This window comes from Hemicordylus capensis, chromosome 2 (assembly GCF_027244095.1).
Source record: "Hemicordylus capensis ecotype Gifberg chromosome 2, rHemCap1.1.pri, whole genome shotgun sequence".
NCBI classification, from domain to species: Eukaryota; Metazoa; Chordata; class Lepidosauria; order Squamata; family Cordylidae; genus Hemicordylus; species Hemicordylus capensis.
This window is the reverse complement of record NC_069658.1, coordinates 233,095,924-233,120,438: the sequence shown is the minus strand read 5'-3', so window position 1 is coordinate 233,120,438 and position 24,515 is coordinate 233,095,924. Positions and strand designations below refer to the sequence as shown.

The window sequence follows — 24,515 nt, the reverse complement described above, 5'->3', positions numbered from 1 at the left end:
TTATGGGATGCTCTTCCCAGAGATGCCAGTACTGATGCCTGCTCTCATGTTTCTTTGGCACCCAGAAAAAAAAACACTTTTTTATTTTCCCCAGGCCATTTGAAAGCATCATCTGATGATGAACAAAGTTGTTTTGGTTTTTTAAAATGTTAATTCTTTTTATTTAACAGTAATTTTAGATATTGCTTTTTGAACTGATTTAATTGCTTTTAATTGTTGGCTGTTTTTAAGATGTCTGGACCTCCTGGATATGCTTCCTATCAGGTGGTTTACATATCAAATAAGTAAATACACAGCCCCCTTTCCACCAGGTGGGGCAGCAGGGAAGCAGCTAGGGAACAAGAGGCTGTTAGTTCGAATCCCCACGGGTGTGCTTCCCAGACTGTGCCTAGTAAATATATATTTGTAGTCACCTATATCGGGCAGCAGCGGATGCTCACTTCAGTGACAACGGCCGAGGCACAATCTCAGACTGCGCGGGAGGAAGGCAATGGTAAGCCACTTCTGTATTCTACCAAGAAAACCACATGGCTCTGTGGTCAGCCAGGAATCGACCCCGAGGCACAATCTTTTCCTTTTTCCACCAAAAGGAAGCAGAGCAGGAAACGAGACTCAACATTCACAGCTCCTTCCACCTTTTAGCCGCCTCTCTAGGAATCTGGAAGCTCGGCTCTCCCTTTCAACCTTAGAGTGACTGCCCCAGCGAGCCAAGAGGAAGCAAATCGCTTCTGCTTTTCCTCTTCCCCTTGCTTAAGCTGGAGAGGAAGCAGCAGAGGGAGGAGGCATTTACTTAAGCGGATTCTGCAGAAAGAGGACCGATGGGAGAGCGGGTATATCCCATCCCTTCCAGCACCAAGCCCGCTTTCCTGCCTTGCATTGCCTTTCCTGGAAGCCAGCCCCTCCCATGGGCGCTTTACATCGGATGCTTAGAGAGCTGCCGGTGAGAAATGCATGGGGCGAGAAGGGGAGAGCCGAGGCAGAAAGCGATCCTTGATTTTCTGGGCATGAGAGCAGGCCCCTGCCCACGTGGGGAATCCCGGCTGGTGCACGTTCACACGCACGCGCGCCTCCCACCACCACTCACTTCCCCCCAAGATCGCCTCCCTTCTCCCCAGCTGGCACCACCGCTGTCTGCCCGGCGATGGAAGGAGGATGGGCCTGGCATTTCTGGCCAGTCTTAAGGGGGACCCACCTGGGCAACTCCTAGCCACAGGGGCCCCCCTCTTACAGCTTCTCCCCTGCTGTCCCCCGTTTGTTACCCCTTTCCTCCAGGGGCACTGCCAAGCCAGAGGTCTACCCCCGACCCCCCTCCGGCTCTTCTCGTTTTAGTAATTCAACCTTTTAATACCTTTGAAGGAATTCAAAGTTATCTTTGTTTTTGAAGCCACTAAGCACGCTCTTCTATCTCTTGGTTTGTCAGTGCTGTTAAGATTGGGTGTCTTCTCAAATTTCCTTTCTGTTTTCAGTCAGTTCTTGCAGTAGTCTTGCCATCACATGGTAGGCAGTTACTGTCAGGGCCAGCCCTAGGATTTTTGATGCCCTAAGCGAAGTTTGATTTTGGCGCCCTTCTCTGCCCTCTACATTCAATATAGATGAAAGATGAGAACTTTTACCTGCTTTTCTGTGTTGTCTTGCTTTCCTCAAAGAATTTGGAAATTGGGAGGGAAAGTAGCCCCCTTTTTGTTTTCAAGATTTAAAGATGCCTACAAAATGTGCTTCCCATTGCAACTCAACATGCACAGGAAAAACAAAGTCCTTTCAAACTATTATTATAAAACAGGCTTGCAATACTGAGGAGGAGTTCTTCAGGGATCCTAAATGGGGCTAATTAATTAACCCAGCACCTTATTACACAAGAGACACATGTCTGAGCCCCCTTTGTTGCTAGGAAACGACACTCTCAGTAAGGCCAAGGGGATGATGTACCAATGGCTGCTGTTCCATGACTTAGCAACAGTCTGACTTTGTTCCCAGTTCCCTCTAAATGAGTACTGCATGTCAAAGCATGTGGACAATGTGAAATTTGCAACTTAGAGAGCCAGTGCGGTCTAGTGGCTAGAGTACTGGTTCCCAACCAGGGTTCCTCCAGATATTGCTGAACTACAACTCCCATCATTCACAGCTACAACCTACTATGCCTGGGGGTGATGGGAGTTGTAGTTTAGCAACATCTGGAGGGACCCTGGTTGGAAAACCACTTGGCTAGAGTGCTGGACTAGGACTGGGGAGACCCAAATACAAATTCCCACTTGGCCATGGAACTTGTTTCTCTGGTAGCCCAATCTACCTCACAGTGTTGTTGTGAGGATAAACATAACCATGTACACAAGTGAGATATAAATGTAAATAAAAATAAAATAAAATCTCCTTGCTGCTATTCCTGTTCTCCCATATAATGCCCGTCTAATTTTGGGGTGCACAGATTGTGTTACCTTTAATATTTCATCAACACACATGCCAGACAAGACACCGAGATACATTCTTCTGCACTTGAAAGATCCTTCTGAAACAAGCAGGAAGAGGTAGGCTTCCATCTACCACCCTAAACACAGAATCTGCACACACATCCCCACTGGTCTCTGCAAAGTGCCCACCCCAGCCCAAGTTTACTGCTAGAACACAAAATGGGCCTGCATCTGCCTATGACTGTTGTCCACTCTTCTTCCAGACCCCAAGTCAACCAATCCAATTCCCTGAGTCCCCTCCCTTTTGTTTTGTTTTTAAAAATTCTATCTGTAAGAGCAGGAGTTCTCAAACTGGCAACCCCAGATGTTTTTGGACTTCAATTCCCATAACCCCAAGCATCCTCATTCTGTCCCTTTCTGTTTTCTGATAATGCAGCTGATTTTTAAAGTATATGAGCAGCCTGCAAAAAAGAAGAAGAAGGAATTCTATAACACAGGGATTCTGCCCAAATGGGTCTCCAGATGTTGTTGGACTACAATTCCTATCATTCCTAATCACAATGACTATGGCTGGGCATTATGGGAGTTGAAGTCCAACATCACTTGGGGACCCAAGGTTGAGAACTCCTGCATTGTAGGTTGACAATCTATTTTTTTTTTTTTTTTGGCATGGTACTTATATACTTTAAAAATAATCTTTATTTTTTAAAAATAAAAATAAAGAAAAAAACGGGGACAGAATGAGAAAGAGGGAGTGAGAGAGAAGCATTGGGAGAGGCTATGCATTTGTTCCCAGAGACAAACACTGATGCAGCCTTCATCCTCCATGGGCCTTTAACAGCAGCCAAGGAGTCAGAGGAAAGGCAGGGCTGAGAACATTGTAAAATATCAGAGCATTGTGGTGATGCTTTTATTTTTGATCGCAGAAAGATCCATTCAGGAGTGAGTAGCTCCTCCCTCTAGGCAGCTACCAATCACGGCACTCAGCCTGTGGAAAAACGCCATCCTATAGGAATATAGGAAGCTGCCTTCTACTGAGTCAGACCATTGCTCCATCAGTGTTGTCTGTTCAGACTGGCAGCAGCTTCTCCAAGGTTACAGGCAGGAGTCTCTCCCAGCCTGATCTTGGAGCTGCCAGGGAGAAAACTCGGAACTTCAAATGCTCTTCCCAGAGCGGCTTCATCCCCTAAGGGCGATATCTTGCAGCGCTCATACATGTAGTCTCCCACTCAAATGCAAACCAGGGTGGGCCCTGCTTAGCAAAGGAGACAATCCATGCTTGCTAGCACAAAACCAGCTCTCCTCTCCTACTGTCCAGGGAAGGAGGCGGCACTTGCCATGTGCATGCATGGAAGGAGGAGTGAGGCAGGGAGAAGGAACCTCCATCCCAGCAAGTTAATGAGAAGGGGGAGTGCATTAAAGTTGCTGAAAAAAGGGATTGCACCCTGGATGATGAAATCATAAGAGCGAGAAGTGCTTTGTCTCTACTGATTATTTTGACCAGCCATGCCTTAAACTGTGTGGACTTTTGAACTATACAAAACTCTTCTAACAACCCTATTTTTATAAATCTGTTGGAGGGAGGAAATGCTCCTGATTGAGGTTGTGAAGTAAGTGTGTTGATTGGTAGTTCTCTCACATTCACAGGTTATATTTTTCTCTCTTTCTCAAGGAGAAGCAACGTTTTGCAGGTAAATTAAATCATTGTCCAGAGAAAACAACTTGACAAAGACTCTTTGGCTATATGAGACTAACTGTGGGTCTAAGGAGATCTTTTGGCTGCGTTAGAAGTTTCACTTGAGCGCAAAGAAACAAAAAATGAATTTACAAAGCTCTGTAAGTAATGGATCAGGGAAGGGGACAGAAAAAGACCCTCCAAGCATCCAAGCTGTGAGTGGCAGGGAATTCTGGGAAAGAACAGTGCAGAAGATCCTGGAAGGAGACCCCACCAGCTCAGATGTCAAATGCCAGAGACTCAGGCAGTTCTGCTACCAGAAGGCTGAAGGACCCAGAGATGTTTGCAGCAGACTCCACACCCGTTGCCATCAGTGGCTGAAGCCAGAAAAGCACACCAAAGCTCAGATGCTGGACCTGGTGATCCTGGAGCAGTTCCTGACTGTCCTGCCCCCGGAGATGGAGAGCTGGGTCAGAGAATGCGGAGCGGAGACCAGTTCCCAGGCGGTGGCCTTGGCAGAAGGTTTCCTCCTGAGCCAGGCAGAGGAGAAGAGGCAGGAGGAGCAGCAGGTGAGCAGCAGGGACATTTTATCTAGGTAGTTCCAGGGGGCTGAGAACTTTTCGGATAATGTCACCACTTGCCAAGTAAGGTCCTCCTGCAAGCAGAGCCAGAGTCCTTTTGTTCCCATCCGGCAGAAGTTCAGTGCTTACTGTCAGCCAAGATGCTTTACTAGCAATGGAAGCTGCAAGGAGAGCAAAGAATGGTGTGGGAGTGACACCAGCTTCTCCCTGCCTCTTGCCTTTCTGGCAGGTTTTAGAAGGGAATCTTGGATATCCTCCTCTTCAAGTCCTTTTTATTGCCAGGGCTGGATTCCTGTCCCAATCCACTGGTCCACATGCATCTCCCTAGGCAGGCCAGGACTGTGAGTGGGTTTCAAGGAAGGAGACCCAAATTAGAGTGATTGAGAACTGATGCCCCTTTGGCCACTGCCTGCTGAGCCCGTCTTCAGCCTCTGCTGTTGGGAGAAGAGGGCCTCTGGCTCCTCTCCCCGCAGGATCCTCTCCCTACCAGGAAGTCCAGCATCCCTTCCAAGTGTCTTGTGGTGCTGCCCCCAGGAGGGTCTTCTCAGCTGTGGGGCTCCTGCTATGGGATGCTCTTCCCAGAGATGCCGGACTGATGCCTGCTCTCACGTCTCTTTGGCATACAGGAAAAACACACTTTTTTTATTTTCCCCAGACCACTTGTTTATTTGTCATATTTTTATACTGCCTGATATGTAAATCTCTAGGCAGTATACGAATTTTAATATTAAAAACCACAACAATAAAAATATAAAACAAATTATTAAAATTCTAATTAAAAGCTTGCAAGAACAGGAAAGTCTTGAGGGTCTTCCTGAAAACAGAGAAGGAGATGCTCTTAGTTCAGCAGGGAGCATATTCCAAAGCCCTGGGGCAGCCACAGAGAAAGCCCGGTCCTGAGTCGCCACTAGATGAGCTGGTGGCAACTGCAGAAGATCTGTCCTCTCCAGAAGATCGTAAAAGGCGGCAGGGCTCATGACACAAGGAGGCATTCCCTTAAATAGCCTGGTCTCAAGCCGTTAAGGGCTTTATAGGTAATAACCAGCACTTTGTATCTCACCCAGAAACATCTTGGCAGCCAGTGCAGTTTTTTTAAAACCAGTGTTATGTGGGCCCTTCGTGTTGTCCCAGAGACCAATCTGACTGCCGCATTATGTATCAATTGTGCTTTCTGGACTATGTACAAAGGCAGCCCCACATGGAGCACATTACAGTAGTCAAGTCTGGAGGTTACCAGCATATGTACCACTGTTTTAAGGTCATCCACCTCTAGAAATGGACATAGCTGACGTATCAGCCGAAGCTAATAAAAAGCGCTCCTGGCCACTGCCTCAGCCTGAGAAACCAGGGAGAGCTTTGGGTCCAGGAGCACTCCCAAGCTACGTACCTGATCTTTCACGAGGAGTGTGACTCCATCCAGATCTAAACCATCTCTCAGGTCCCAACCCCTCCCCCCACAGTCAGTACTTCCGTCTTATTTTGATCCAACCTCATTTTGTTGTCCCTCATCCAGCCTATTGCCTCCTCCAAGCAGGCATTTAGGAAAGATATGCCATTTTCTGATGAGGTCGATATTGAGAAGCATATTGATAACACCTTGCAGCAAACCTCCTGATGATCTCTCCCAGCAGTTTCATGTAGATGTTAAAGAGCACTGGAGATAGTATGGAGCCTTGTGGAACTCCATATTTCAGTTCCCGCTTTGCAGAGCAATAGTCTCCAAGCGACACCATCTGGAATCTACCAGAGAGTTAGGAGCAGAACCACTATAAAATAGTGCCACCCAATCCCACCTCCCTCAGGTGGTCCAGAAGGATACCATGGTCGATAGTATCGAAAGCCACAGAGAGATCCAAAATCGGCAGAGTCACACTCCCTCTGTAGATAGCCATTTAGAGATCATCCATCAGGCCAACCAAGGCAGTCTCAACCCCATAGCCCACACGAAAGCCAGTTTGAAATGGGTCTAGATAATCTGCATCATCCAAAACTGCCTGGAGCTGAGAGGCCACCACCTACTCAACCACCTTGCCCAACCATGGAAGATTTGAAACAGGTCTATAATTTGCTTAGTCTGAGGGATCCAGTGTAGCAATCTTCAAAATGGTCTAATAATAGCCTCCTTAAGACAAGGAGGCATCCTGCCCTCCCTCAGAGAAGCATTTATAATATTGACCAGACTCTCTGCTAATGTAATTATTAGATGAGATAAGCCAAGTTGGGTCAAGAGAACAGGTTGTAGGGTGCACAGTCCGAAGCAGTTTGTCCACTTCCTCAGGAGTCACAAATGGAAAATGATCATCTTTTGAAAATGATCACTTAAAATAATCATCTGAGGATCACTTGTTCTTTAGCCAGCTACCTGATGGACACTTTTTCTTCTATTGATTTATGTCTTATTCTTAGTTTCCCTGTCACCTTTTTGTTTTTAATATTACTGTAATGTCTGCCTTGAGGGTATTTGTACCAAAGCTGCATGATGTTAATATAATACCAATAAATGCAACCATTCTCTTTCTGAATCCCTCTTCCCTTTCTCCTCTTTCAGGCACTGGGTATGTTAGCCAAAGTGACCACTGATCCTCTGCAGGCAGAGAAGGCTCCGTCAGACACCAGGCAGAAGCTGCTGTTCAAGGGGATCCTGCGGGAGGAGGAGGGGGATGGAGCAACCACCTCACTGGGTAAGGATGGATGGGGTGTATCTCATCTTGGCCTCCCTCCTGAAATCCCTGAGTTAGTTTTATGTTCCCTTTAACTCTGTGTAGGAGACGCTTTTCTCCAGCTTCTCTGCTGTTTTCAGTAACTTCGGACTATCACTCCAAACCAAAACTTTGAACTCCTATAAGATATTTTGGAGAGACAGGTTTGTTTTACACAAGTCACTGAAATGCACAATACCTCATCCAGATCTGTTCCACCTGTAACTTCAAACCTATGGAAGTGGTCCAGTCTAGATGCCTTCATGCAATATTTCAGATGCCTAGAGTGTCTCGAATGCCATCCTATGCCTTGAAGCAGGTTTAACCAGAGTCGAGTCCAAGGGATGGCTCCATACGTGCAACTATTGGCTCAAATTACATTTCTGCCATCAAGGCCTTGCCCCCTGGTACTGAAAGACGACTTCCACTCTAACGAGTGTAAGAGCCTCTACGATAGGATGCCTCAGTTGCGGGGGAGTAACAGCAGGAGAGAGGCCAGGCCCTCAACTCCTGCCTGTGGGCTTCCAGTGGCATCTGGTGGGCCACTGTGTGAAACAGGATGCTGGACTAGATGGGCCTTGGGCCTGATCCAGCAGGGCTGTTCTTATAAATTGGGTAGATATGGCTTCTCTCCACAATACTTATTTTCATTGGGATATGATGCTGCCAAAGAAATTATTAAACAACGAATAGTGGATATGGAGAAGCAAGTTGATCTTAAGTTCTGTAGCCCCAATTAGTATTCCAGACGGCTTCCCAAACTACCCTCAGCCAGCTGCGTACCTCACAAATTTGACTACTCTAAATCAGAGGAGAGCTTTCTCATTGGTGTGGTTTAATGCTCTGCCTTCTGCCATTTCAGATGGCAGATTTAAGAAAATACCGCTCAGGAACCAGCTATGTCTATGCGGTTTGGGCAATATTGAAACCATTTCATATGTTCTTCTATATTGTTCATATTATAGGGACATTGGTATTTTCTGGATTGAACCACTTTTTAAAAATATGCCAGGTCAATCGGAAGAACATGATATCTCCTTCCTTCTGTCACACTAGTATATAGCCATTACAGCTAGGGTAGCAAGATTCTGTGCGGCAGCTTGTAAACCGAGACGGGAGCAAATGACTAATTGTAATTGAGATCTCTGTACTTTGTTGTATTATCTAGCTATGTTTTGATCTGGTTAGAGTGCTGGACTAGGACCGGGGAGACCCCATTCACCCATAATACTAGCTGGGTGACTCTGGGCCAGTCACTTCTCTTTCAGCCTAGCCTACTTCACAGGGTTGTTGTGAAAGAGAAACTCAAGTATGTAGTACACCGCTCTGGGCTCCTTGGAGGAAGAGCAGGATATAAATGTAAACAACAACCACCACCACCACCCTTGGGAACGACTCGATGTCTGGATAAAACAAACCAGTCAATAACACCTTCTGACTGTGTAAACAAGAAATAATAATAATAATAATAATAATACACAGACTGGCAGCGGCTTCTCCAAGGTTGCAGGCATTTAGTACACCGCTCTGGGCTCCTTGGAGGAAGAGCGGGATATAAATGTAATAATAATAATAATAATAATAATAATAATAATAATAATGATATATTTTGTTTTATTTTGATTGTTTGTTTTTATTTGCTGATTGCTGGTCATTGACCGTTATTCACTCATTCATTCATTCATTCATTCATTCGTGCGGAATGCCTCATAACATAAAATGCATCTCTTTTCTTTCCCTCACAGGCAGTGAAATGTCCCTGGAGATTCCTTCTAGGCCGCCTACTCTTGGTGGAGGAGTGGAAGGGGTTGCTGTGCAGTCACCAGATCAGGTAGGAGAGGCATCATTGGAGGAAGAGGCAGGACTTGCCTCTCTGGATTTGAAAAAAACTTCTTTCCCTTTTCTTCACTCAAAGATGCCCGCTTAGAAGACAAAAGATTCCACTGAAGAAACTTTAGATCCTGTAGAAGAGCTTCTAGCTATTACTTTTCTTGCAATACCCAGGTAGAGAAAATACTTTCTCCATCTTTCAGGGACCCGTGTCCTTTGAGGAGGTGGCTGTGTGTTTCTCCGAGGAGGAGTGGGCTCTGCTGCATCCAGGCCAAAGGGCTGTGCACACTGAAGTCATGGAGGAGATTTTTGGGCATCTGTCCTTTCTGGGAAAGGACTTTCTGGGTAAGTCCTTCTTTGCTTGGCCAATGGATTTAGAATGCAGGAATTGCTGGTATTGCCAGTCTATATCGCTGTAGTGTGGAGAGATCATGGAGGATGTCAATGGCTAGTCCACGTTTGCTTGGATATTCCACTTATTTATAGAGAAAAAATTACTCCCAACCAGAGCATAAAAGGCATCATTCCTTATGACAGAAAAACACTAGTAGACCAAGAAGGAGCCCATCACAATGTAGTAGCCTGAAAAATTATGCTTTAATGGTATGCGTGGGCCTTAAAGAACTATCAAACCTATAGATAGTACGCATATACAACTGTTGTAAATATGTTGGCACGGCTGACCCGACAGGATTTATGGTCCCTCCAGCTCCACTTCTTTGAGTCAAGATATAAATTCTGTAGATAAGAAAGTAGCAGCTTAGCTGCACGGACGAAAGCGAAGGATGACTCTCAAAGATAAAGTAGTATAAACAAAAATAAAGTCCCCTTGAAACTAAACTAGGTACCCCTCTCTACGATATCTGAGCAATAACAGAAATAAAGGAGCAAGGAAGAAACAGAACAAGGACAGGCTGAAACAAGAAAGGTTGAAGGGACACTGTCTGCGGTAGGCAACGTTGCTGACAGTACCTTCTCAGGAACAGCGTTTGCTTGATACAGGGCTCAAGATAACCGGCAGCCAATCAGGCAGTCCTGACTCAGCATTTCTGTTCCCTCTCCCACGAGATCTTACGCCTGCGTGTCTCCCACTGAGCCTTTCTCTTGAGACGTCTTCTTAACACAGGTGAAATTCCAGCTTCCTCCTGATCAGTCTCCTCAGCCCTCAGCTCTGCCAGCTGTTCAGATTCCCCTGTCTGCTGCCGTTCCACCTCAGCTTCAGAGTCTGTTCTCACAGCCAAATCCTCCTGCTGTGCTTCTGAGCCTGCTCTCCCAACCAAATCCTCCTGCTCCTCCTCTGACTCTTCTGACTCAGTGGTCTGGGCCATGACAACAATGCCTCTGAGAACCATGGAGAGAATATAAAGAAAAGCATTTAATAAAGAATCTCAGTTAAAACATCAATATAGACCAGGCCTGCTCAACTTCAGCCCTCCTGCAGATGTTGGCCTACAATTCCCATAATTCCTGGCCATTGGCTGCTGTGGTTGAGATTTATGGGAGTTGTAGTCCAAAAACAGCTGGGGAGCCTAAGTTGAGCAGGCCTGATATAGACAATGCATATATAAAAGGGGTGTGTGTGTGTGTGTGTGTGTGTGTGTGTGTGTGTGTGTGTGTGTGTGTGTGTGTAACAAAAACATGAGTACAGAAAAAACATGTTTGTGGTGAACATTTGAAATTAAATCAAGTCTCCAAAATGAGTATGTACAGAAGAAATGTTGCAACTCACAGTTCAATTCTCCGTAAGATGTCCTTCTCGGTTTCTAAATGTCCAATATGAATTGATGAGGAATCCAGTAGTATTTGAATGAAGTAAAGATTCAAGTTTCATATCTTGTAGGAAATTGACATCAGCTACAAATCATACAAGGGAAATGTACTCCTTGTCCAATATTGCCATATGCATTTTGGCCTAAACAGGGCCTTCTTCAGTGGCATAATTACTATAAAGGAATACTTGTAGTTCCAAAGATTAGTGCCTATGCCATCATTTGGAGCCAGGTGTTTTGTTTCAGGTTAATGTGATTTCCAAAATATCTCTACAAAAATTAGTACATGTGAAATATTCCACTGAAAAGTATTATTAAAATGCTTCTGACAATGTATGTAAACTACCAATATCATCTCTCAACAGAAAATTATAGTATATTCATAGTCTCTTAATGCAACTTCATTCAAATATGCTCGTTCTTCCTTCCTCTACAGGCTCATAGTGTAATATACATAATACTAAAGAAAACATATCCGCCAGCCTGCCCATGCATACTGTAATTATGTTCTTTAAAAAAATACCAAAATCTATCAGCATGCTAGCCATTCCATGCCTGTATAAATGTCACATATACTCTAGGGATGTGCACGGAACCGGGCAGGGGTGGCTCAAGGGGGTGGGGGGTGCCACTTTAAGGGTGGGGGAGGGTGCACTTACCCCTCCCCCTGCTTCCCCCCCGCCAGCACGCTCGTTGGCCATAAAAGCCTTTGAGCAGCAGTGTACCTCCCTGCCACCCCTTCCCCCTCTTTGGCTGGAAGCACCGGGTGCATGTGCGCCCGTCTGACGTGCACGCAATATGCGCACCCGGTACTTCCGGCCGAAGAGAGGGGAGGGGCAGCAGGGAGGTACACTGCCACCCCGAAAGCTTTTACGGGCAACAAGTGCTGGTGGGGGAAAAGCAGGGGGAGGGGTAAGTGCACCCTCCCCCACCCTTAAAGTGGCACCCTCCGGCCTCGAACTTCGAACCTCCCCCCCCCCCGCCGGTGTTCGAACCTGTTCAGAGGCCCGTAAAAGGGCCTCCAAACAGGTTTGTGCACATCCTTAATGTACCCCTATGATGAATCTTTCAAAATACAGGTAGCATGTACTTACTATAGCTTTTGATGTCTTGCCCACATTTATTTATTTATTTATTTAATGGATTTTTATACCACCCCAAACCAAAGTCTCAGGGCGATTCACAATGATAAAACAATACAAATAAATAAAACATTAAAATCAATTAAAACTCCAAAAAGCTGCCCAAAACGAGAACAATTTATAAAATGTAAAATTACAAAAGCTAAAAGGCCTGGTTAAAAAAATGAGTCTTTAAGGATCTTTTAAAAACCGCTAGAGATGGGGAGAGTCTTATATCAGTGGGAAGCGCATCCCAAAGTCTTGGAGCGACAACTAAGAAGGTCCATCCCTGAATGGCCACCAAATGACTTGAAGGTAGCCACAGACGGGCCTCCCCTGATGAACGCAGTGGACAATGGGGACTGTGCAGAAGAAGACACTCTCTTAAATACTGTGGGCCTAAGCTGTTTAGGGCTTTATAGATTATAACCAGCACTTTGTATTTTGCCCGGAAACCTATTGACAGCCAGTGTAACTCCTGTAATATAGGAGTAATATGGTCTCTTCGAGATGACCCGGAGACCAACCTGGCTGCCGCGTTCTGTACTAATTGTAATTTCCAGACTACGTACAAAGGCAGCCCCACATAGAGTGCATTGCAGTAATCAAGTCTGGAGGTTACTAGCAAATGTACTACTGTTCTGAGGTCATGAATCTCAAGAAACGGACGCAGCTGGTGTATCAACCGAAGCTGATAAAAAGCACTTCTGGCGACTGCCTCAACCTGAGAAACCAGGGAGAGGCATGAATCCAGAAGCACTCCCAAACTGCGGACCTGTTCCTTCTGAGGAAGTGTGACCCCAACTAGAACAGGCATGTCAATATCGTTTCCCGAGTAATGACCCTGCACAACAAGTACTACCGTCTTGTCTGGATTCAGTCTCAGTTTGTTATCCCTCATCCAGCCCATTACCACCTCCAGGCAGGCATTCAGGGAGCATATGCCTTCTCCTGATGAAGCTGATGTGGAGAAATAGATTTAGGTGTCATCAGCATACTGATAGTACCCAGCTCCAAATCCCCTGATGATCTCTCCCAGCGGTTTCATGTAGATGTTAAAAAGCTTTGGAGACAATATAGAGCCCTGAGGAACCCCATATAAAAGCTCAAGTTTTGAAGAGCAACAGTCTCCAAGCGACACCATCTGGAATCTGCCTGAGAAATAGGAGTGGAACCACCGCAAAGCAGTGCCTCCTACACCCAACTCCCTCAGACGTTCCAAAAGGATACTATGGTTGATAGTATTGAAAGCTGCCAAGAGATCCAAAAGGACCAACAGAGTCCCACTTCCTCCGTCAAGTCCTAACTGGAGATCATCAGGCTGACCAAGGCAGTCTCCACCCAGTAGCCCGCCCGAAAACCAGTTTGAAGTGGGTCTAGATAATCAGTTTCTTCCAAGACCACCAGGAGCTGGGAGGCCACCACCTTCTCAATCACCTTACACAACCATGGAAGGTTAGAAACAGGCCTGTAGTTACTAAACACTGAGGGATCCAAGATAGGCTTCTTAAGAATAGGTCTAATAATTGCCTCCTTTAAACAAGGGGGCATCCTGCTTTCCCTCAGAGAGGCATTAATAATTGCCATCAGGCCCTCCACAACAACCTCCCTGCCAGATAGTGTGAACCACGTTGGGCAAGGATCAAGTAGACAGGTGGTAGGATGCACCACTCCAAGCAGCTTGTCCACATCCTCAGGAGTCACAAACTGAAACTGATCCAGTTTAACCACACGAGGAGTTGCTGAATACCTCTGCATCTGATACTGTGCTAACTGTGGCTGATAGCTCATGTTTTCTATTCTCAATAGCATAGTCTCACCCTAGTAGGAAGAAGTTTAAATACTCGGGAGTCAGCTGTAGCCTCTCTTGTAACTCAGAGGTCTTAATCCATCTTCAAAAGGTGTAGAAGAGTAAAATCAAGATAATCATGGGCCTGGAGCACCTTCCTTGTGAGGCAAGGCTACAGCTTTTTAGGGGCTCTTTAGTTTGGAAAAGAGGCAACTATGGAGAGACATGATAGACGTGTATAAAATTATGCATGGAGTAGAGAGAGTGGACAGAGAGAAATTCTTCCCTCCCTCCACTAGAACCAGGCCATCCCATTAAACTGAGGGCCAGGAATTTTAGGACCAACAAAAGGGAGTACTTTTTCACACAGCACGTAATTCATCTAATGGAATTCTCTGCCACGGGATGTGGTGATGGCCACTAGCTTGGATGGCTTTAAAGGGGGGTTAAACAAATTCATGGAGGACAGGTCTATCAATGGCTACTAGTCTGTTGGCTATAGGCCAACTCCGGCCTGAGAGGCACAATGACTTTAAATATCAGTTGCAAGGGAGCAAGAGCAGGGCACCTCTCTGTAGGCTTCTCAGAGGGGTCTAGGACAACTCACCGTGGCCAGCTCACCGCGGCCAGCTCACCGCGGGACAACTCAATGTGCTGAGCAGTTGCCGTCATTCTCCCGAGAGTGAAGTTCCATTTGCAATATCAAAATATAAGATGAAGCCTCCCCCATCCCCCGAATCTGACAGAGAGCAGTTGTAACACAAGCCGGAGGGAGGTGAGGCGATTCTCTCCACCCCCTGAATCTGGCAGAGAGCAGTTGCCGAAGAAGAGCAGTTTCCTTCTCAACATCAAAAAAGAAGACGAAGCCCTTGAGCAAATCACCCCCGCCCCCCCAGTCTGGCAGAGAGCAGTTGCCGTTTTCGTTTGGGGTGTAGGATACAAGCACGTATCCTCTACAACGAAACTAATTTCAGGTTGATCTCCAGTTATTCACAGAAATGGAGCTACGATGCTTGGCATTAGTACTCAGAATAAAGCAGGGTCAAAATGTCTGTCATTTGAATCATGCCCCCAAAGAAACAAACAAGATGATTTTGCCATCTGCACAGACCTTCTAATGTGGTGTTACATATACTCATTTTTTCTTAATTTAACAGCATACACCTATTCAAAATCCCTTGTGTTAAAAGGATTATATTTCCTTGCCCATTCATAACGTGTTTACAAATATGTTAAATAGGAATCCTTGATTAAAATTTTAAATATGCCAGTGTTCATATGCATGCACAAGACAATAAAGCAGTTCTAACTGGCCTGCATTCTGCATATTGAAAACTGGCATATCTCCTTGCATCCTTCCCATATCCCTCATCCCGTCATCTTTACAACTCAACACAATTCCGTTGCCTTTATCTTTATCTCATTGTTTCTTTCTTTTAATATAGCATTTCATCGCTTGTCGGCTAATTGTGAGATGGATGTGACAGTTCTAAGCCAGAGAGGAAGGGAAAAGTTCGCTTGTGATGGATACCTTTATGTATTCGATAGACACAGTGCAGTTGATGATTCTGTTAAATTTTGGCGTTGTGAACAGATTGGACAGTGCAAGGCCAGAATTCACACCAGGAATGGAGAGGTGATCAAGGAGATCAATGAACATTCCCACTTTCCTTCGGCAGCGAATGTTGAAGTGGCAAGATTTGTGACAGGGATAAAGCGGCGAGCTGAAGAAACGGTGGAGGATACAACCGAAGTTATTCATTCATGCCTGTCCAAAGTGAGCTCAGCGGTTCATGCTGTAATTCCAAGAACTGCAGCTTTACGGAAAACAATCCGGCGAAGGCGAAATCAATTAGAGGCAGCACCTTTGGACCCAGTCAGCCTGGATGACCTTTTATTACCCGAGGAATACAAGACTTATTCACCAACAACAGGTGTGCAGGAGACATTCTTGCTTGGTGATATTGGAGAGGGATCCAGAAGGATTCTTATATTTGGCAGAACAAGTTGGCTGCAAATTCTGCAAACATCTGACACCTGGTACATGGACGGCACATTTGCTATAGCCCCCAAACTCTTTGCCCAGGTCTATGTGATCCTGGCAAAGAAGTACGGGGGCGTGCATCCGGTGTTGTACGTCCTTCTGCCAAACAAACAGTGTGACACATACGAGCGGTTGTTTGATTTTATTAAAACATTGGTGCCTAACATACGGCCTCAGTCCATTCACTGCGACTATGAAATAGCTGCGATGAATGCCATAAGGAAATTCTTCCCTGAAACAGCTCTAAATGGTTGCTTCTTCCACCTGGTTCAGAATATGAGGAAGCATTTGGCGTTGATAGGTGCTGTTCAAGAATTCGACAAGAATGTGGAGTTTGCCCTTAAGGCCAAAATGGTTGTGGCCTTAGCATTCGTGCCTGTCTCGGACTTGGGGGAATATGTTGCTTCTCTGGAGAAATATCTACCCGAAGAGCTTCAACCTCTTCTCAACTGGTTCGAGGACAGCTACATTGGTCATCCAGGTAGGAGAGGACACAGTAGACTTTCTCCTTTGTTTCCTCCCCCAATGTGGAATCTGTTTGACAGATCATTGAACACTGATGATCACACTAACAACCATGCCGAAGCTGCTCATTGTCGCCTCCGAGCCGAACTTGGAGTGTGCCATTCTACAATCTGGAAGTTCATTGATGGCCTCAGAAAGGTGCAGAAGAGCAGAGATGCCTATTATGAACAGCTCGTTTTAGGCCACAGTCCTCCGGTCAAGTTGAAGAAATACCGCATAGCAGATAAGCGTATTTCAAAGATTGTGTCCGATTATGGCAATAGAAGCCCCATAGAATACTTGCGTGCCATAGCTCACAATGATCAAATAGCTTAATAAAATGTTTTTTGATGTTTTATTATGGCATTTTTCAAACATCTCCCAATTTCACCACATATACGCGAGTAGAAACGGTTCTAGGACAGTTCAGCTCGGCAGTTCATACATTTTATTATCCATGTAGCCTTGTTATTTCCAGAGTTTGCATAGCAATAGCATTTTATTGCACTTTGAAATTTCATAAATATGAAAAAGGGGCTATCCCGACCACTACAACTTTTTAGTCCACATTCTGCTAAAGGCAGTGGCAAACTGTTCAGAATGTCCATACATTTTAAATTTTAATCAAGGATTCCTAATTCACAGAGATAAAGATAAAGGCAGTGGAATCACATTGAGTTGTAACGAGGACGGGATGAGACAGTGTTTCTCAACCTTTTCGGGGTCAAGGACCAGTAAATTCTTCGTGCGCGGTTTCAAGGACAGCTACATTCTTCGTGCGCAGTTTCCTGGACCAGCAGTTAGTAAAGGGGTTTCAAGTTTAAGTTTATCTATTTGTTTATTTAACAGACTTCTATACTGCCCCAAACTTGCATCTCTGGGCAGTTTACAATTAAAATAATATGAGCATTAAAATCATTACAATTTGAATCATTTAAAAGCAACCATTAAACATCAAAACTATAAATCAGGGGTTCTCAGCCTTGGGTTCCCAGATGTTGGTGGGCTTCAACTCCCATAACCGCCAACCACAATGGTATTTGGCCATTATGACTGGAGATTATGGGAGTTGAAGTCCACCAACATCTGGAGACCCAAGTTTGAGAACCCCTGCAAAAGCCTGGGTGAACAAATACGTCTTCAGTATGTCTTCATATGTCTTCAGTTAATAAAGAAAGTAAAATTTGTTAACAAAGAAACATTTTGCTTACATACTCATAAAAAACACACACAAGATATTAAATTAATGTGAAACTGGATATAATCCTACCAACTAGCCGGCAGCCCTTCAGAAAAGGAGAAGCGGCTTCTCCCAGGCAAGATCTTCCTCTTTTCCTTAGAAAGCTAAAGTTAGAAGGGAGCAAACATGCACTCTCGCTCTTCCGAGACCCACCAGCGCCCACGAACATCTGAGACCCACCAGCGGACGCTCCAGTCCATGGAGCAACTCTACAGTCTGGAGATCGAGGCACAGCGGTCTCTCCCTCCCGTTCAGAAGTAGCCTTCCCAACTTTTTATCTGTTCTCATACTCGTGGGCAAATTAAACCAACTGGCACCAACATATGCACTTCTCTACAAAACGAAGGGTAAACTCCCTCGAAACATGCACGTACCTCCACTTTGGAGAAAGTGGTTCCCACAACCCCCCCACCACTCCACGCATTTATTTGGAAGTAAAAGCCCACTGATTTCAGAAGTCACTTTCAAGGAAAAAGGAGCAGGACTGCTACCTCACCCTCAGGTTCTGACACACACACACCCAAACTTCCAGCTCATTTTTTTCCAGCCATCCCTCATGCACAAGCTTTGGTCCATTGCCACGCACTTCTCCAACTCCTCCCACCCATGGAAGAGAAATAAAGAAGTCTGCAAGCATTCCTGCCTTTTCCCAAAAGGAAAACCAGCTGAAGCCCGTTCTGCGCTGAGGGGAGGTAGGAAGGGACGCCAGCCAGAACCCAAAGAGGAAGGGGAAGCGAGGGAGCTGCAAGAAGAGCGCGCACTCCCTGCCCCCTTCCTAGCCCTGACCAATTGGGGCTCTCCTTGAGTCTGTGCTTGGGGGTGGGACAAAAAACCCATCCCCCAGCACAAGGCTGAGGCCGTGTCAAGTCTGCAAACACTCCTACCTTTACTTCCTCTCTTTCCCTGTAACTTGCCCGAGTCTGCAAACACTCCTGCCTTTACTTCCCCTCTTTCCCTGTAAATTCCCCTCTTTCCCTGTAAAGCCCTTCCATGTTATTAAAAGGGTGGGAAAAGGAGAAGTCAGAGGCATGCAAATGATAATAATCAAACTGAAGGACATAAAAAGAAAGGCAGCAGTTAAGAAACAAGTCAAAGTGCTAGGTTAATCCGGAACTTCCTCCTCCATTGTTGCGGGGGTGGGGGCAGGATCTACCTTCCAGCCATGGACCACCACTCAAGTCTCTGTGGACCACCGGTTGAGAAACAGTAAGATAAGTGATATGGGAAGGATACAAGGAGATATGCCAGTTTTCAATATGCAGAATGCAGGCCAGTTAGAACTGCTTGATTCTCTTGTTCATGCATATGAACACTGGCATATTTAAAATTTTAATCAAGGATTCCTAATTCACATATTTGTAAACACGTTATTATGAATGGGCAAGGAAATATAATCCTTATGACACGAGGAATTTTGAATTGGTGTATGCCTCCTATGCTCCAAACGAAAAGGGCAACTGTTCTCTGCCAGATTCCAGGGTGGGGGGAGGGTTTGCTGAGGGGCTTCATCTTCTATTGTGATGATGCAAAGGAAATTCTTCTTCTTCACCAGATTCGGGGCGGGGGGGGGGGAATCACCTCGCCTCCCTCGGCGCGTTGAGTTGTCCCTGCAGTGAGTTGGCTGCACTGAGTTGTTCTGAGTTGGGGGGGGCTTCATCTTTGTGGGGGGGAATCTCCTTGTCTCCCTCGGTGCGGTGAGTTGTCCCGTGGTGAGCTGGCCATGATGAGGTGGCCACATCGAGGTGGCCATGGTGAGTTGTCCCATTCCCTCTCATAGGCATCTGGTGGGCCACTGTGTGAAACAGAATGATGGACTAGATGGGCCTTGGGCCTGATCCAGCAGATCTGTTCATGAATCATATATTCTTAGGGAGCAGAAACAAGGGAAGGAGGTGGCTGACCAGACAGGCAAGTGCCACGTTCTTGCCCTCAGCCACCCCCACCCCACTTGCCCCCCCTCCCCACCTGTTAAAGATACCCTGCCAGTTCACACTCCACTCCTTGCAGTTTGTAAGGGATGGAGAGGAGAGGGAGAAAGACAGCAACTGGCAGACACCAACAGTATCTCCTCCACACAGTGGAGATGACAGGGAAGGAGGTGGGGAGCTGGGCCAGAGGCAAGCCTGGTGTTGCTGCCTCTAAGCAGTTAGCAAGGGAGGAGAGGGTGCAGCAGCAGAGAGCTGGCAGGGCCAGGAACATGAGAAGCACAGTGACTGTTTGCAAAGAGGAGCCTGGAAGCACGCAGGGAGAGAAGAAGGAAGTGAACTTTCCATAATTGTTCAGCTGAAACTGCTTCTCCAATGGGACTGAGACCTCCCTGCTGGCGTCGTTCTCCCTATGTTAAACCTTCTCAACTTTGGACCCGCAGCTGTTTTTGGACCCCCAACTCCCATAATCCTCAGGCACAGTGACCAATAGCCAGGGATTATGGGAGTTGTAGGCCAGCATCTGCAGGAGGGCCGAAGTTGAGCAGCCCTGTGTTTCACCCACAGAAGGTGTTGGCTGAGTGTAGCATGTTCAACTCCTGCCTTCATACTCAGTGCCAATTCAATCCTGATTTAGTTTCTGTTTTTCAGGGGAAATGTCTGCTGCCTTTAAAATGAAATTTAAGTGTATAATGCAACACCACCTTTAAAAAAACTTATCTTCCCCTAAAAATGTTTTTTTTTTTTAAAGTTGGAAAAACTGTGCTGGGCTGATGGCATAGGCCACAGCCAATTGGTGCTACAGATACAGCAGGTTTCTGCTGTAAACTGGCAATGGTAGTTTTCCTTGGACTCGATCTGAATCATTGGGCTGGCCTGGGAAATGCTTTCCCGGCCTTCCCATCCCAGCCCAACCGTGTCAGTCTGCTCCTTGTCTCCATCTTCCGACCAAGTAGTGCGGTCAAGTCTGTGAACGGAAAGAAACAGACAAAAGAGATTTTGCATTTTTGCTAGAACAAATCTTCAGAGAGCCCAGGTCATCCTCTCTAAACTGTTCTCCTGACCACAGCCCCACCAAGGGCCAAGAAGAGCTGGCAAAGGATCTTTGTTTTATTTTATTATTTGTTTTTTACATTTATATCTCGCTCCAAGGAGCCCGGAGCAGTGCACATGGTTATGTTTATCCTCACAACAACCCTGTGAGGCAGGTTAGGCTGAGAGATAGTCACCCAGTGAGTTTCATGTATGAAGGGGGATTTGAACTCGGGTCATCCTAGTCCAACACTCTGACCACTATGCCATGCTGGCTCTCATTAAACTCCTATATTCCCATATTATTGTATTTATATTATTATTATCTATTATATTAATTATCCTGGGTGTGCCTTGGAATGTGCATCCCAGCTCCCAGCTGATTGGCTGGGCGGCGGAAGCGCCTGATTGGCTGAGGCGCACCCAGGAGGATGTGGAGGCCAGAGGTGGTGGGTCCAGCCCAGCCGCGGAGGCAAGGCCCAGGAGGGGGGAAAGAAAGCGGGGGCAGAAGTGGCTGTGGGGAGGAGATGCGGCTGGGCCCAGAAGCGGAGACTGGGGCTGAAGGGGGTGGGGAGAGGTAACCCCGGCCCCAAAAAGCGCACAGATGGTCTGTACGGGGTTGGCTTGCTGTTGTTGTTGTTATTATTATTATTATTATTATTATTATTATTATTATTATTATTACATTTATAGCCTGCTCTTCCTCCAAGGAGCCCCGAGCATGGGCCAGAGCCAGCGTGGTGTAGTGGTTAGAGTGCTGGACTAGGACTGGGGAGACCCGAGTTCAAATTCCCATTCAGCCATGATATTAGCTGGGTAACTCTAGGCCAGTCGCATCTCTCTCAGCCTAACCTACAGCCTAACCTTCACAACAGGGTTGTTGTGAAGAGAAACTCAAGTATGTAGGACACCGCTCTGAGCTCCTTGGAGGAAGAGTGGGATATAAATGTAAAAATAAAATATAAATAAATAAATAAAGTTTCTCCTCACAACAACCCTGTGAATTAGGTTAGGCTGAGAGAAGAGTAATTGGCCCAGAGTCATCCAGCAAGTCTCATGGCTGAATGGAGATTTGAACTCGGGTCTCCCTAGTCCTAGTCCAGCACTCTAACCACTACACCACGAGCCAGCGATTCCCCCAGTGAAGTAAGGGGAGCAGGTTAAAATGATGGGAAATTGTATCCAAACTGAGGGAATTTCCTCTGCAATACCACATCTTTTGGAGCATGTAGCTGGACTTTACTAATCAACCGAGGCTGCTTAGTGCATCCAGGATTTGCCCCTCCACTACATCTTTGCCATGGTTTTAACAGCATTGCCGTTAATTGGACTTATTTCTCCAATTGAAGTGTTGTTTCTCCCTCACCAAAATTCTCTCTTTATTCCTGCAGGTAATCAGAGGAAGAACAGAAAAATGGGGGAAGCATCAAGAAGAAAAACTGAAGAAAAAGAGAAGAAGACCGCAGCTTCTGAAGCGACAGACTTCTGTGCAATTCAAGTTGAAGATGAGGCTGGTAACATCCCTCTAAGAGGAAACATCTTAACTAATAAATTACATGTTAGTGCAGATCACAGAATCCACACAAGTGTGAAAGCGTGTCAATGCACAATGTGTGGAAACAGCTTCAGCGATCAGTCGAACCTTTATGAACACCAAAGAACCCACGCAGGAGAGAAACCATGCTTGGAGTGTGGAAAGAGCCACAACAATGCCCTTGTTGTCCACCAGTGTGTCTGCAAAGGAAAGAAACCAGATACATGCTCCAAGTACGGAAAGAGCTTCAGTGGTAGAGATAAGCTTCCTTCCCAGCAAAGATGCCACACAGGAAAGAAACTCTATACCTGCTCAGAATGTGGAAAGAGCTTCAGTCAGAAGGCTTACCTTTCTGTGCATCAAAGAATCCACACAGGGGAGAAAGAATACACATGCTCAGAATGTGGGAAGAGTTTCAGCTGTAACTCAAGCCTTACCTCCCATTACAAAATCCACACAGGAGAGAAACCCTATACATGCTCAGAGTGTGGAAAGAGCTTCAGACAGGAAGGCCACCTTTCTGCCCATCAAAGAATCCACACAGGAGAGAAACCCTATACATGCTCAGAGTGTGGAAAGAGCTTCAGGCTCAAGGGCCATTTCTCTGCCCATCAAAGTATCCACACTGGGGAGAAACCCTATACATGTTCAGAGTGTGGAAAGAGCTTCAGTCGGAATTCCTACCTTTCTGTCCATCAGAGAATCCACACAGGGGAGAAACCATCTACATGCTCAGAATGTGGAAAGAGTTTCAACTGTAACTCAAGCCTTACCTCCCATTACAAAATTCACACAGGGGAGAAACCATATACATGCTCAGAATGTGGAAAGAGCTTCAGTCGGAAGGGCAAGCTTTCTGCCCATCAAAGAATCCACACAGGCGAGAAACCATATACATGCTCAGAATGTGGAAAGAGCTTCAGGCAGAAGGACTCCCTTTCTGTCCATCAAAGGATCCACACAGGCGAGAAACGATATACATGCTCAGAGTGTGGAAAGAGCTTCAGCTACTACTCAAAGCTTGCTCACCATTATAAAATCCACACAGGAGAGAAACCTTATAGATGCTCTGAGTGTGGAAAGAGCTTCAGTCAGAAGAACTCCCTTTCTGCCCATCAAAGAATCCATACAGGAGAGAAACGATATAAATGCTCAGAGTGTGGAAAGAGCTTCAGCCACTGCTCGAACCTTATCTACCATTATAAAATCCACACAGGAGAGAAACCCTATAAATGCTCAGAGTGTGGAAAGAGCTTTAGACAGAAGTACTACGTTTCTATTCATCAAAGAATCCACACAGGGGAGAAACCCTATACATGCTCAGAGTGTGGAAAGAGCTTCAGCCTCAACTCAAGCCTTACCTCCCATTACAAAGTCCACACAGGAGAGAAACCATCTAAGTGCTAGGAGTACAGAAAGAGCTTCTTTCAGAGGATACATCTTACTTTTCACTGGGGTGCGGGGGAAGAAGTCGTCTCACAGAAGAGAAGCCATATGTTTGCACAGGAAACAGAGCTTCAGGAAGAAAGCTGTCAGGAACCAACCACACCCAGAGATTGAAGAAACCTCTTCCAGGAAGGAGGAGGAATTGATCTCTGCACATGCTTCTGGCACCTGGCATAATTTTGCAATGAACACAGCTCTTGAGTGACAACCAGAGTTCGCCTTCCCATAGGAGATATCACCCCTTCCCCTGCCATCTGGACCTCTGGCCTCCCTTAACCCTGTGCCCCCAGTAACCCCAGGAGGAGCAGCAGCAACAGCAGCAGAAAATGTGGGCTGAGGTCTAGTACCAGTGAGGGCATGCCTCTCCATAGTCCAGATACATCAGATACTTCCATCCTTTCCCGTCCATACAGCTTACAAGGACTTGAGGGAGGTGGACAGAGGCTTCTTGTGGTGGCCTGTGGGTGTCCAAGAGGGAAAGTACTTGCATGGACACACCCTACCTGTGATGGTGTGCTGCTGCACCCAACTAGAATGGCAAGAGGCCAAGGATATCTTAAGTATATTTATGCGAATGAAGCAGCAGTCCGGATTGTTGTGAATACGTATTCATTCTTGCAGCCTCACTTTGCCTAACATGCATGCGGAGGAAGAACGTGCTCAGAAAAGCGCTAGGACTGTTTATCTCCATATGGGAATGATATTTTGGGGGTGTATTGCTTAGGAACATAGGAAGCTGCCATATACTGAGTTAGACCATAGGTCCCTCTAGCTCAGTATTGTCTACCCAGACTGGCAGTGGCTTCTTCAAGGCTGCAGGCAGGAATCTCTCTCCGCCCTATCCTGGAGATGCCAGGGAAGGAACTTGGGACCTAGATGCTCTTCCCAGAACAGCCCATCCCTTAAGGGGAATATATCTTT

The 24,515-nt window shown here is 46.1% G+C and overlaps 1 protein-coding gene across 4 annotated transcripts; it reads left to right on the top strand.

The window, feature by feature from the left end:
- Nucleotides 1–361: 361 nt before the first annotated feature.
- LOC128342022 (zinc finger protein 345-like) lies at nucleotides 362–24,179 on the top strand. Of its 4 annotated transcripts, none has more exons than XM_053288832.1 (6): nucleotides 362–493; nucleotides 4,078–4,649; nucleotides 7,210–7,342; nucleotides 9,106–9,191; nucleotides 9,394–9,535; nucleotides 22,006–24,179. In XM_053288832.1, exons 2-6 carry the CDS (start codon nucleotides 4,224–4,226, stop codon nucleotides 23,553–23,555), a joined length of 2,337 nt encoding a protein of 778 aa, XP_053144807.1. In that variant the 5' UTR covers nucleotides 362–493; nucleotides 4,078–4,223; the 3' UTR covers nucleotides 23,556–24,179. The 4 variants fall into 4 exon arrangements, with proteins under 4 accessions (XP_053144807.1, XP_053144806.1, XP_053144809.1 ...); XM_053288831.1 differs by lacking the exon at nucleotides 362–493 and adding an exon at nucleotides 714–940; XM_053288834.1 differs by lacking the exons at nucleotides 362–493; nucleotides 22,006–24,179 and adding exons at nucleotides 714–940; nucleotides 15,315–16,775.
- Nucleotides 24,180–24,515: the final 336 nt, after the last annotated feature.

Excerpts from the sequence above, each read along its gene's own strand:
- LOC128342022 (XM_053288832.1), top strand. The coding sequence starts at position 4,224 with ATGAATTTACAAAGCTCTGTAAGTAATGGATCAGGGAAGGGGACAGAA. Across the intron at positions 4,650-7,209 it reads AGAGGCAGGAGGAGCAGCAG|GCACTGGGTATGTTAGCCAA; the intron begins GTGAGCAGCAGG and ends CTCCTCTTTCAG. Across the intron at positions 9,192-9,393 it reads CTGTGCAGTCACCAGATCAG|GGACCCGTGTCCTTTGAGGA; the intron begins GTAGGAGAGGCA and ends TCCATCTTTCAG.